At 40.4% G+C, this 13,987-nt stretch overlaps 1 protein-coding gene across 4 annotated transcripts in view; it reads left to right on the plus strand.

Moving 5' to 3' along the window:
• Window positions 1-13,987, plus strand: part of OTOF (otoferlin) — a 177,010-nt gene that overhangs the window by 106,278 nt on the left and 56,745 nt on the right. For all 4 annotated transcript variants that reach the window (XM_034421227.3, XM_034421229.3, XM_034421228.3 and 1 more), the window contains exons 6-15: window positions 1,490-1,566; window positions 2,481-2,607; window positions 3,044-3,098; window positions 5,137-5,268; window positions 7,259-7,321; window positions 9,267-9,351; window positions 9,933-10,092; window positions 11,486-11,672; window positions 12,267-12,453; window positions 13,500-13,723. In XM_034421227.3, the coding sequence (XP_034277118.2) occupies window positions 1,490-1,566; window positions 2,481-2,607; window positions 3,044-3,098; window positions 5,137-5,268; window positions 7,259-7,321; window positions 9,267-9,351; window positions 9,933-10,092; window positions 11,486-11,672; window positions 12,267-12,453; window positions 13,500-13,723 (1,297 nt within the window). The remainder of the gene's footprint in view (window positions 1-1,489; window positions 1,567-2,480; window positions 2,608-3,043; window positions 3,099-5,136; window positions 5,269-7,258; window positions 7,322-9,266; window positions 9,352-9,932; window positions 10,093-11,485; window positions 11,673-12,266; window positions 12,454-13,499; window positions 13,724-13,987) is intronic.

Raw genomic sequence — 13,987 nt, forward strand, 5'->3', positions numbered from 1 at the left:
TACCTTCAGAAATGAGCTCTTTTTGGTGCATGGTCATGTTGCGACAATAACAATTAAAATAACAATCAAAGAAATGGAAAGAAGGAGTTACATGCACCTGCAGCCTGCCAATCCTTGGAATAAACAGGAGTTTCTTTTCATAGAATCTTGCAAGGTAAGGAAAGGAAGAGCCTAGGAAATCAATTAGTCGAATCTATTGCATAATGCCACAATTTACTATTATAGCATCCTCAACAGATTCAGCTTCTGTCTGAACAATGTAGCGAAGGGGAATATATTTCTTTCCAAGGCAGTTTAGTTTGTTCCACAGTTAAACCATTTTTTACTGTTAAGATTTTTTTTCCGGATGTCCAACCAAAAATCTACATCCTTGTAATTTAAAATCATTATTTCATGTTCACTTTCTTTCACAGCAAAATTACCATGGATTATGTATGCTATGGCCAACATAGAAGGCAGCAGATTGAGGAAGCTTGATTTAAAATAATAATGTCTTCCTTCCTTCCTTCCTTCCTTCCTTCCTTCCTTCCTTCCTTCCTTCCTCCCTCCCTCCCTCCCTCCCTCCCTCCCTCCCTTCTTCCAGCCAATTGCACAGCTTTCCAAATTTGCTGACAACCAAAATTGTCAGTTTTCCAAAAGCATTAGCCCTGTTTTCCATCCCCAGTATTAATGAGGCTAAAAAAATCTACTCCCAGTTTTGTTTTGGGGTGTTTTTTTTTTTTTTTTTTGGCATTTTTGGAGTTGGAAGATTTTAAAGAAAAAATTAAGTACCTCTTCCCTTAAAATCTCATCCTTAAATAAGTTTGAATCCAGTGGAGTCCTTGGTGCCCTTGGAGCTTGTTTGTTTGTTTGTAGACATTCATTACTCAGCTAGGTGACATCATCAATGCCATTGTGAATGGGGTTTGCTTCTTGTTTATGTAGTTAACTAACAAGGAGAAAACCACACCCCCACCAACACAGGCAGGGCAAATTACAGGGAGCAATCCTCACACTCACTATCACGGAAGATATTACCTACTTGCGTAACATCTACACACAAAAAACCTAGCTCAGAGAACACCAAGGATTCCACAATGGCTAAAGGGCAGAAACATTCATGCCAATACAATTTGAATAATGGCAGTCCATTTGAAGCTGTGGGTATGGACATGGCATATGTGTAAAATACCTACTAGTTCCAATAAATATATTTCATGTTTGGAGAACAGCCATTGTGTGTCTTGTAAAACTAGTTGGATGAAAACTTCTCAATGAGAATCAAATATGTTTATATTTTCTTGAGACAACTTTTCAGTGGTTTATCCCAAACTACAACAAATTCTAAGCAGGAGTAATATTTTTCTCATTTCCTTTCCCTTACTATTTCCTTGATTTGTCTTTCTCCTCAGTTTGTCTCTCAACTGCTTCTTGGAGAAGGGATCTCCCTTTTTGGCTTATGTTCTGAGATGACATAATGATGTTCATAATGTGTCTACTTTGCTTGCAGAGCTGGTAGAGGAGTCTTTTCAGCCATGAAATTGGGCAAAACACGTCCCTCAAAAGATGATCATCACCGAAAGCAAGGTGTGCATGTGCTCACTATCTAAACTTCAATCAAACCAGTGAACTACTACAATCTTGTTATACCCTGAGATTGCAAATTTGCAGTTTCAGACTAGATGCAAGAGATGGGTACTCCTTTGAATTCAAATAACTCTGTGCTCATTTCATTTTAGGAAAGCCAATTTCCTATATTTACTTGTTTACAGATTGAGTGAGTGAGTGAGTGAGTGAGTGAGTGAGTGAGTGAGTGATTTACAATATGTATACAGCCTGTTCCAACCAAAAGGGACTTTGGACAGGGGACAATGAAATCCTATATAAACAAGAAAAAATGCAACATTTCATTATCAAACTCTCCAGTAAACAATCAAAAACTTTATAGGTGCTCAATATTTTAAACTGTCCCAAGAGTCAAAACACTGCTTTGGTTAGTTCAAAGAATGCCAATAGGATAGGGACCATCTGTTCTTCCAGCAAAGAGTGTTCCATAGTATTGGATTTCTACTGAGGAGGTCAGTTGCCTGGCCGAGACGCATGTACCTTTCGTCTCTTCCATGTATGTATCAAAACTGTCATTCATGATTGCATATCTTGCCTCTACACTTCTCTGAGAATGCGGTGTAAATAGCTTTTAAACAAAACAATCTAGATCAATTCAGCCTAACTTGGAATCCTCTAGAAGTATGAATTTTCACCTGTTGCCTTGCTAGCTGGTGAATTCTGAGAGCCGAGATTCACCTATCTGGAAGATCCAGTTTGGAGAATGCTCATCCAGGCACTTTTAATAGTTCCAGTTCTAAATTATATCATGACTGATGGATCACAGCGCACCATACTTTTTCAGGTTTCTCTCACCCTTCTTGAAAGATGCCCATTGTTAAAGTTTTGTGATAGTCCATCAAATGTTTTAACTGTGACTTGTCTTTTCTGGACAGATCAACCAGCTATCTTGGAAGCAGAAGATCTGGACCGTAAAGCAATACGGCTTGGAGGTGGCCTGGATCCAGATACCATCTCCCTGGCATCAGTCACAGCTGTGACCACCAATGTGTCTAATAAGAGGTGAGTACAAGACAACTCAGAAAGTGGAGATCAGATCTACATATGCCAGGATGTAAAAAAGGTGTGAGAAAAAAATGAAAAATGTGGCACTTAATATTAGAGGCGAAATATTAACCTATTAAAACATTTTATTTATTTCTATTCTGCCTTTATTAACAAATAACTACATTTTATAACCTTTTGCTTAAAGTTCAAAGTGACTCATCAAATTTATTACTCCTTCTGGATGGTGTTAGGATTTTGGCCTGGTTTATTCATAATGCTAAACTATAAGCCACCATTTGCATGTCACGATAGATAGATTTATATGTTGTGCTAACCCACAATGAAGCCAACCACACATTATATAAAATATATACAAGGGGCTAAATATTATATTGTTATTTATTATGTCATTGTTATTATTATCTTTCACTGTTATCATGGTCTTTTTAAGATCCAAGCCAGATATTAAAATGGAGCCCAGTGCAGGAAGACCAATGGACTACCAGGTGAGATGGTTCCAGTCTCTCATTTGTGCTATGGGAGTAATATGGGAGTCCAAAGTCTCCACCAACACAATCCTTCTCCAATTAACCATCATCATGAATAGCTATTCACCCTTATTCAGAGGTGAAATCCAGCAGGTTCTGACAGGTTCTGGAGAACTGATAGTGGAAATTTTGAGCAGTTCGGAGAACTGGCAAATACCACCTCTGGCTGGCCCCAGAGTGGGGTGGGAATGGAGATTTTGCAGTATCCTTCCCCTGGAGTGGGGTGGGAGTGGCGATTTTGCAGTATCCTTTCCCTGCCACACCCACCAAGCCACGCCCACCAAGCCACACCATACCCACCAAGCCATGCCCACAGAACCAGTAGTAAAAAAATTTGGATTTCACCACTGCCCTTATTGCCACCTTTCACAAATTGGTACTTTTCATGGCATCTTACATGTCCCAAAGCAGGAATTGTTGAAGGCACATCAGATGGGGGAAAGTGATATTAGTGCAATTAGTACAACTCAGAAGCAAGTTGTGCTATTGCAGCATGCTTAAGCCATGCTTAGTAGAACCGTGCTTGATTGAATCAATGCAATTGCTTTGGTTCACACAATATTCTGAAGCATAAACTCGCCAACCAATTTAACATAGTATGAGGGTATAATAAATAGTATTTAGTATTTAGGTTAACATAGTATATAGCAATAGCAATAGCACTTAGACTTATATACCGCTTCACAGTTCTTTACAGCCCTCTGTAAGCGGTTTACAGAGTCAGCCTATTGCCCCCAACAATCTGGGTCCTCATTTTACCGACCTCGGAAGGATGGAAGGCTGAGTCAACTTTGAGCTGGTGAGAGTCGAACTGCCAAACTGCAGGCAGCCGGTGATCAGCAGAAGTAGCCTGCAGTACTCTAACCACCGCAACTCTTATTATATTATGTGAAGCAGCGATATTCTCCATTCTGCTGCTAATTGACATTTAATAACAGAATAGAGCTGAAAGGGACCTTGGAGGTCTTCTAGTCCAGTGGTCACCAACTGGTGGTCCTTGGATCACTGGTGGTCCACAAGAAAAATTATTTGCATTTCTTATACTGCACTAAATCGGGGGTCCTCAAACTATGGCCCCTGGGCCCGATACATGCAATGAAGGTTTGTGGTGCTGCAAAGAGTCTCCCCCTTTGGGGTCTTTTTGTGTGGGTTGGAGGGGGGCAGAAATTCCAACTTGGGGTCTGCTTCAGCCTCCTGGTGCAGGGCTTTGGGTGAAGGCTGGAGGGAAGCACTTCTGGTGGCAAAGAGCCGGAGGGCCTTGTTCCAGTGGGACTGCCTCATGGCCTGGAACTGGCTGACCATCTCAGCCCGCTGAGCCTCCAGGTGCCGGTACCTGGCCTTGCACTCCCGCAGGTCTTCCCTCTGCTTGGAAAGCCTTTGTTCGTAGTCCTGAGTGAGGTGCTTCTGCTGAGCCTCCTTCTTGGCCAGATCCAATTTGAACTGAGCCAGCTGTTTTGCCAACTCTTTCTTGTGGTGGCTGCTTAGCTCCAACAACTGCTTCCTGTTGGGGCCCTAAGAAGCCCGGGCAGGCAGGTGAGGAGGGAAGGGGCAAGTAGAGGCCAGCAAGGCACCCCTTGACGCAAGTGACATCGAGTTGGCCATGCCCACGCAGTCACATGACCACCTACCACGCCCACCCAGCCGGCCATTAGGCAGATCATCCGCGGGATTTAAAATTATGAATTTAGTGGTCCCTGAGGTCCACAAAGTTGGTAACCCCTGTTCTAGTCCAACCCCTGCTCAAGAAGGAGACCCTATATCATTTCAGACAGGTCTGTGTCCAGTCTTTTCTTAAAAACCTCCAGTGATGAAGCACCTGCAACTTCTAAAGGTTTCAAGATGCTGCAGATTGACAAGCCTTTCTGTTTTTTTGCAAAGCACCCACAGGTAGCATGTAGCTCCTTTTAGGAAGAAAATGAGTAGAAAGAAATTAGAAGGAAGATGATGGATCCTTGGGAATGAATCTAGCAATGTGTTTCTTTTTTTCTCTCACCAGGTCAACATCACAGTAATTGAAGCACGGCAGCTGGTGGGGCTCAACATGGATCCTGTAGTGTGTGTGGAGGTGGGAGATGAGAAGAAGTACACCTCCATGAAGGAATCAACTAATTGCCCCTACTATAATGAGGTTAGCTTGCTACCTCTAACAACTGACCTGTCATTTCCTTCTTGATGGATATTTAAATTAGAGGAAAAACCCAACGAATACGGGAAAAGAGGTTCCTCTTAGCTATCAGTGAGGCTTGGAAACTGATTTTTGCAGGAGTGCTGAAGGGTTGCCTATCTTTATAGGCAGGGAAAACTAACACCAAGACCACAGAAAACTGGAAAGAAGTGAATTGAAGCATCTTAGTCAGTACTTGGAAAAAAATCCCAATATAAGTGTGTTTGTTTGTTTGTTTGTTTGTTTGTTTGTTTGTTTATTATATTTCTATACCGCCTTTCTCCCGTAGGACTCAAGGCGGTGTACAGTCAAGAAAAATATAGATACACAAACATCATAAAATTGCTAATTAAAATTATTATTATAACATAGTTTGGCCCAATTAAATAGAACCTAAAATTAGATAACATTTTAAAAACATTCACATGTTCATATGTTTAGCCCCGCTTGTTGGAACATCAGGGTTTTGAGGGCACGGCGGAAAGCACGGAGATCAGGGATATTTCGTATCTCAGGGGGCAGTTCATTCCAAAGGGTTGGAGCCCTCACAGAGAAGGCCCTCCCCCTGGGAGTCACCAGTCGGCATAATTTGACTGATGGTACCCTGAGTAATCCCTCCCTGTGAGAACGAACTGGTCGGTGGGAGGCTATTGGTGGCAAAAGACGGTCTCGTAGGTACCCAGGTCCTAAGCCATGGAGCGCTTTAAAGGTGATAACTAACACCTTGAATCACACCCAGAAGACCACCAGTCTTTATGACTTTAGGTCAACAAATTGATTGGTGAGAAGGGAGAGTAGGGCCACTGGATATGATAATAGCTAAATGTGTAGATCATGTGATCAAGGCTATAGCTTCTGCTTATTACAAGTGGCAGATTAGGCCAGTGCTGGATTTTTGTCTTCATCCACCCTCAGGGATGCTACCTTTTTATCTACATTAGCCATTTTCATTTCAAAATGTGAGAACTATATGGCACTGGGGTTTCCAACATAATCTGTGGGCTCAGTATGCCCAAAGGCACATCCCTCTAAGCATTCTTGGGGATTGGACTGCAACAATCTGGAAATAAGCTCATCTGCCTAGAGGAAATGTTGTGATAGCAAATTTGGGAGAAACTCGTTAGTTTTCCCTCTGGTAAGTGATTATATTCCCTTAAACCAATCATTTATGCCCATGGCATGCTTACAAAATTTTGAATGGACCCATCGGCTGAGAAATGTTTGGATTTCTAGTATAATAATAGTTTTAGGGGTTACAATTCGCAAAATAAAATATTATAATTCCATTAGCCAAACGGTAAAATTGTTTTCATTTAATTTTGATTCTCGGGTTATGATTAACATGCTTTTTCATTGCTTAGAAGTACCACAAACATTTATTTAGCCTTACCATTTTTCCCCAGTTTCAAAGGTGGTTTTTCAAAAGGCAACTGGATTGTTTTTTGAGGAAGAAGAAGTAAACATTTCACTTCTCATCCAAAAGGCTTCATCAGTTCTGATAGCAGGGGGATAGAAGGATAGGTACTGACTGTTGAGACTGGATGGTGGGTGGATGGAAGGATAGGTTCTGTTGGGGGGAAAAAACAGTCCAGCTGCCCTTTGAAAAACTACCTTTGAGACAACTATGACCTGGAGGACTGAGAATCATGAGAGACATTTTGTGAGGAAAAATCCTGAGGCTGCCTTGACATAGGGAATGTTTATGTCTTTCACAAATTAGCATCCCATCCCTAGATTTGTTCTACTACTGCTTCTAGTCTGCCTAAAAGCCAGACTAAATATCCAGTGTCCATATTTTTTTAAACAATAAAACTGTAATGAAATCTATCTGGAGAGAACAAAATGGCTTACTATTTTCATTTGATTCTTTATTACTGATCTTTTTACTATAAAGGTCCTTGGTGACCCTTTTAATTAATTGTCTCTCTCTCTCTCTTCTTTTTTTCTATTTCAGTATTTTGTCTTTGACTTTCACATTCCCCCGGATGTCATGTTTGATAAAATCGTCAAATTATCGGTGAGCACTGTTTACCTCTCAGTTGGAATAATCTCTGAAGCATGACTGAAGAAGAAAGTATTCTCACTTGGAAAGATGACATCCAGAGATGCAGCTAGAGTAGATATGGATAAATAACGGGGAAGGTACCTCTCATTTGAGCTGAGCTTGTAGCCTGATGACTTCATATTGAGCCCTGGCAGTGCAGTGGTGAGAATGCAGTATTGCAGGCTAACTCTGCCGACTGCCAGGAATTTGATCCTCACCAGTTCAAGGTTGACTCAGCCTTCTATCTTTCTGAAGTCAGTAAAATGAGGACCCAGACTGTTGGGGGCAATATGTTGACTCTATAAACCACTCAGAAAATGCTGTAAAGCACTGTGGAGCAGTATATAAGTCTAAATGCTATTGCTATTCGTCTCACTTTGTGGGTACCAATAGTTTGCCATTGCCTCTTATTTTTATTGCCTTTCAATTTACATTAATGTTTACCTATCAGAAGAAGCAGGGCTTCAGTTGTATGATTGTGGCCGCCATCTTGACTTTTTTTGACACAGACAGTCTGTAGACACTCCTGGTAGAATGGCTGAAGGTGTTATTTATTTAGAATCACATTTTTTACAGCACAGCTGTCTTGAAAATTTAGTAGAACTAGTAACCTGAAATTATTGCCCTCAAATGACAAATCTTTTCAGTAAGATATGTGTAGCTGCAGCATCTTTGCTCCTCTCCTGAGAGTAGCAAAAAGAGAATAAAGGATAAACAACTAGAGGGAAATGTGGCCCTTAGAGTAATATGAACATTTGCTTAATTTGAATAATTTAACAGAATTAGAGAAATTATCTTTTTTGGTAGCCTGCAATACATGCAGCTTTGGACTCATTACCACTTCACCTGCTGAAATACATCCTTTACTGACATTAATAGGATTGTATTTTAGTGTTTCGCAAATGCATATACTTTATTTTATATCATTTATTTACTTAGTTATGTTTTGAACACTTGGCAGTGGGCAGCGTAAATATTCAAACAAGGAAATAGAGTGGAGTGGAATGGAATGGAATGGAATGGAACGGGTGGAGTAGAATGGAATGGAACGGGTGGAGTGGAGGAAAGTGAAGAGGAATGGAACGGAATGGAATGGAACGGAACAGAACAGAACAGAACAGAACAGAACAGAACAGAATCAATATTCAATCTATTAAAGTAGGAAAAAACTAGGGGGGGAGAATATAATCCCAACCACAGTTACCTTATTTAGCCACATGACTTTATTGTTATATAAAATAATGACTAAAACTTTATGTCAGGGTTCCAAGTAACAGACCCAACAAAATCAAAATTCTGAGACCTGGAGTTTCCTCAAAGTAAAATTTTATTAGGAATGCCATCTTGGCACAGCTGGTGAAAACCCGACTCTGAAGGACCTGAGGTTTTCCCCACCCAAATCAAAACTCAAAGTTCATGCCCCCCCCAGGTCACACCTCCATCACACGGCCCAATCAGGTCACAGTCCTCCTCCAGCTGTCTTTGGTCCACGCCTTCCAAACACCTGGTGGGGACGTCCTTGGCTCCCATGGGAAAGAATGTTATTTTGGTTACACTTTTCCCCATTCCAGCTACCTCTATCTCCCCCCTTCACGTTCCCACAGCTGCAACCTCCCTTGCTGTGGCAGCCCTGAAGATTTCCAAAATGGTTTCAGGGCTGACACTTTACTCTCTCTCTCTCTCTTTAGAGTATGTTAAATATTTAAAAATTCCATTTAAGAGATACTCAGACACTCAGAAAAATAAAAAAGGTCTTTGCTTTACACTGATGGGGGCCTTGAAGAGGAGGCAGAGAAATCTCCCTGGGGAACTTGTTCCACAGACATTCTGGAGGTGGTTTCTAATTCCAAGGCAGGTTTATTGGCAATCCCGTGGTCCTCTTTGGGCCTGAAATTACCTCTGTTTTGTTAACCTGTAGGTGATTCATTCCAAGAACATCCTGCGCAGTGGGACCTTGGTGGGTTCTTTCAAAATGGATGTGGGAACCGTCTACACCCAGCCAGGTATGTAATACAAAATTAATAATATTTTGTGGAAGAAAGTTGTGTAAGAGAAAGCCTCTTGCTTTTTCTGGTCTTGGAAATTTTGCTTGGGAGGCACTTCCTGTCAAGAACTCATTTCTGTGCAGTTTCCCAGGTCTGTACTCCCAGGAGCTATTAAATATCCCAGTTTCTGCTGACAGTATGACTAGATCCATCCGCTTGTAATGTAGCCTTTCATCAATGTCCCAGCTGGCTGTGAGACCACAGCAAAAGTGTAATTCTTGTGGCCTCCCTTCTCCTCCAGCATGGCCATGGGACTCTCGGAAGCATTGCTTTCCACTTTTTAAATGTTTATTCTAGTTCATTCAGCCAAACACAGTAGATTACATTTAACTAGTCAATAGTTTTGGAGGAAACCACATTCATATGATGGAATATAAAACTAGATTTTTTTTAAAAAAAATGTTATTCTGCAAATGCTGCTGTCCTCTATAGTTCTATTCAGACATGCATTTTTGCAGCAAATGTTGTTTTAATGGGGTGTTAGTCTTGTCAAGAGGGCTATAGCTTATTCATCGTTCTTTCTTCACCTTTCCTTGCAGAGCATCAGTTCTATCACAAGTGGGCCATCTTGTCTGACCCAGAGGACATCACAGCTGGGCTGAAAGGCTACGTCAAGGTTGACATCGCAGTGGTGGGCAAAGGAGATAATATAAAGACACCACACAAAGCTAATGAGACAGATGAGGATGATATTGAAGGGTAAGAAGTAGGAGATGCTGGGCAGGGTTGGTTTCACCCATGTTGTTAAACAATCATGGTTTCTTTCAGGGCAACTTTGGATAGGTTCTGCGTCTGCTTGCTGTTTGAGAACTCAAGAGAAGGAAAAATGCTCACCTTGTCTCTTCTCAAAATCATCCCCCACTGATCTATTGCTTTCATCTTTTCTAGGGTGCTCTTGACCAAGAAAGCCGTCCTTCTTATGTAATGTTTGTATCTTTATTTTATGTGATTTTTGCATTCTCAGTCTCAAATATCATATCTTGGCTATGCAGTTTTGTATTAGTTTACTTATGTTTTTTTAAACTTATTTTTCTGTCTGTTTATATGATTTATATCAGGCTGGTGAAATAGTGGGACAGATTTTGGCAAATAACCTTAAATTAAAAAAAAAAGACCTAGGAAAATCTGTACTATGAAAATAGCACTTTTAAGGCCTTGAGAACCTGCCCTTTTGAGACCAAAACAGCAAAGTAAACCTCTCAAGATTGCAAACAAAGCAGCAATCTAACTAGGTTGAAACAATTTAAGAAATATTCCTTCATGTCTTCTATGTAAAAAATTTTCCCCTCCAGCACAGGGGGAAAATCCTTTTCATAGCTGAGAGTGACTACCATCATCATTATTAAAATTTTAGCCATGACAAAATAGTAAGGAAATAACATGACATTATTAATAGACGTGAGGTGGGGCTTATTGTTTATTTCTCTTTTTTGTTTCAGGGGGAATTTTGAAATTTTAGAGATACAAGTAGTACCCGACTTACAACAGTTCATTTAGTGACCGTTCAAAGGGCACTGAAAAAATTGACTTATGACCATTTTTCACACTTACGACCATTTGTAACATCCCCATGGTCATGTGATCAGAGACACAAAGAAAGGGCATAAAACAGCAAGCAAGGTCATAAAATGGGGCAAAATTCACTTAATCCCTGTCTCATTTAGCAACAGAAATTTGGGGCTCAATTGTGGTCATTAGTCGAGGACAATCTATACAGTAAGAACTATTAAATGATTAATTTTATTTAAAAAATCTTCAGCAAAACTGCTAAAAAACTTGGCTAACTGCTCCTGCAGTATAATCAAAGAGAATTGTGCTAATGTTGTTTCAACAATTTGCAACTCAATTTTGGCAGTATCATGGCTATCAAGAAGGAACTAAGGCAAGATGGGTTACCATGGGTTACCTCTCCTGTTCTTGCACACTTTTGCTCTGTGGTATACAGATTGCCCATCTTGGCTTACATCCACTTTTCATGACACTCTCAACTAGATTATAGTTTTCATCTGGAGAAAGCCACTAGACCTCCTGAAGTACTGCTTTGAATATGATTAGTAGACTTCATTCATCCCTGGTTTACTGTGTCTTGCAGGAACCTACTGCTTCCAGATGGAGTTCCTTCAGAAAGGCAATGGGCTCGCTTCTATATTAAGATTTATCGGGCAGAGGGGCTTCCACGCATGAACACTAGCATCATGGCCAATGTTAAAAAAGCCCTCATTGGGGAAAACAAAGACCTGGTGGATCCTTACGTCCAGGTGTTTTTTGCTGGACAGAAGGTATGTGATATCCAGTGAGATCTTGATGGATCAAGTCTCACAGCCATTCATGTTTATTTTACATAAATTTGATAAATAAATAAAAATAGATAAATTTGATAAATAAATAAATATGTTTATGTTATCCTAGCATAGGAACTGGCATTTTTAGCAGGGACCAGAATGTAACTAATCATAGTCAGGAGTTTCATTCAATCCGAGTACCCTAGAGCAGCCTTTCCCAACCTGATGCGCTCCAGATATATTTAACAGAGATCATGCAGGCTGAGGTATTATGTGAATTGGCCTGAAACAAACTAATGGCACTGTTGTGGAAAGCAGATTTAAATTTAGTCTCAACATAAGTTGTCAGCATTTGAGTATATGAAATAATTCCCTTCTATGCTATTACAAGAATACAAGGGAATCTACACATGCACATCTCTTCATTTGCCAAAGGAATAGTAATGATAATCATATAGAGCCTTCTTGTTTAGAGACGCCATAATCTCTTCATACCAATCTTGAAAGAGCAGCAGTAGGAGAACGTTAAGAATGTGGATGCCTTAATCCATCAAGTTCTGAAATCCTTTCAATCTTATGTCCATGGCCCAGGGGAAAACGTCTGTTCAGAAGAGCAGCTATGAACCTGTTTGGAATGAACAGATAGTTTTTGCAGAGATGTTTCCCCCTCTCTGCAAAAGGATCAAGGTCCAGATCCGAGATTCTGACAAGGTCAACGATGTGGCTATTGGAACCCATTTCATTGATCTGAGGAAGATCTCCAATGAAGGAGACAAAGGTAAGGAGGATGCAGAAATTCAGACACCTCTATTTTTTGCCTGCTTAATGGTTTTGTTCTTCATTTTCTGGTGAGTTGTCCCCAAATCTAGTTACATTTTTCTATTTACAACAAAAGTTCATAAATATCTTATAATAGAATGCATTTTAAAAAGATTTAGTGGGTTTGGTCACCACGGCTTCCTCACTCTGTACCCCTCAATGCTAATATCCTGGCAACATATCTCTTCTGACAACATTTCCTTCTCCAGCTGCACTGCCTTCAACAAGATCACATGAAGTGTTAATACCACTTTATAATACCTTGGCAAGACCGCACTTGGAATATTGCATCCAGTTCTGGTTGCCACAATATAAAAAGATGTTGAGATTCTACAAAGAGTGCAGAGAAGAGGCAAGAAAATGATTAGAAGACTGGAGGCTAAAACAAATGAAGAACAGTTGCAGGAACTGAGTATATTTGGTTTAATGAAAAGGAGGACTAGGGGTGACATGATAGCAGTGTTCCAATATCTCAGGGGCTGCCACAAAGAAGAGGGAGTCAAGCTATTCTCCAAAGCACCTGAGGACAGGACAAGAAGCAATAGATGGAAACTAATCAAGGAGAGAAGCAACCTAGAACTAAGGAGAAATAGAACAATTAATAATGGAACAGCTTGCCTCCAGAAATTGTGGGTGCTCACAAACACTGGAGGTTTTAAAGATGAGATTAGAAAACCATTTCTCAAGTTTCCTGCTTGAGCATTTCTGGAAAAGAAATGAAACTACTTGGCTTAAGTAAATAGTAAATGATAGGTCTGAGCAAACAGCAACAGAAATTACCAAGATCAACTCCTCTTTTAAAACCCAAAAGAAAAAAAGATAGCAAAGGCTAGAGGAAACAATAATGGAGGAAGATAGATAACTAGAAGACCTACTAGACATTAGTGTCTTCTGTTGATGCCAGTATTAGAACAATTATGGCAATATGTGTTGCAAATGTACCAACTGAATTGTTAAAAGCTGTTTCGGTATGAACATTTATCCAATTCTGCTTATCTCTGAAAGGTTTCTTGCCCACATTTGGTCCTGCCTGGGTAAACATGTATGGGTCCACCCGCAACTATACACTGATGGATGAGCATCAGGACTTGAATGAAGGCCTGGGTGAAGGGGTCTCCTTCCGAGCCCGTCTGCTTCTTGGTCTAGCAGTAGAGATCTTGGATACCAGCAACCCTGACATCACCAGTTCCACAGAAGTTCAAGTTGAATTAGCAACTCCTGTCACTGATGTATGTTTCCTTTGTGGTAATAACTACAATATCTTGTGATCTCAGGATATCACACAGTCACATTTAGTGGGGAAGCCTCCCTTCAATGGACTTTAGTCCATTCTTTATTGCAAATAGCTCTGTTTTTCAGTGTGAACCAAGACCTAAGAAAACAAGAAAACACAAGAATTGTGTTTCAGCAATATTGCCAAGAGTTGCTGTATGTCTGGGGTTCCAGGTTTGATTCCTCTGAATTCACAAACCTAAACTCAATTCCCAGTTAGT

Source organism: Pantherophis guttatus, chromosome 1, assembly GCF_059756535.1.
Source record: "Pantherophis guttatus breed Tessera chromosome 1, ASM5975653v1, whole genome shotgun sequence".
NCBI lineage: Eukaryota > Metazoa > Chordata > Lepidosauria > Squamata > Colubridae > Pantherophis > Pantherophis guttatus.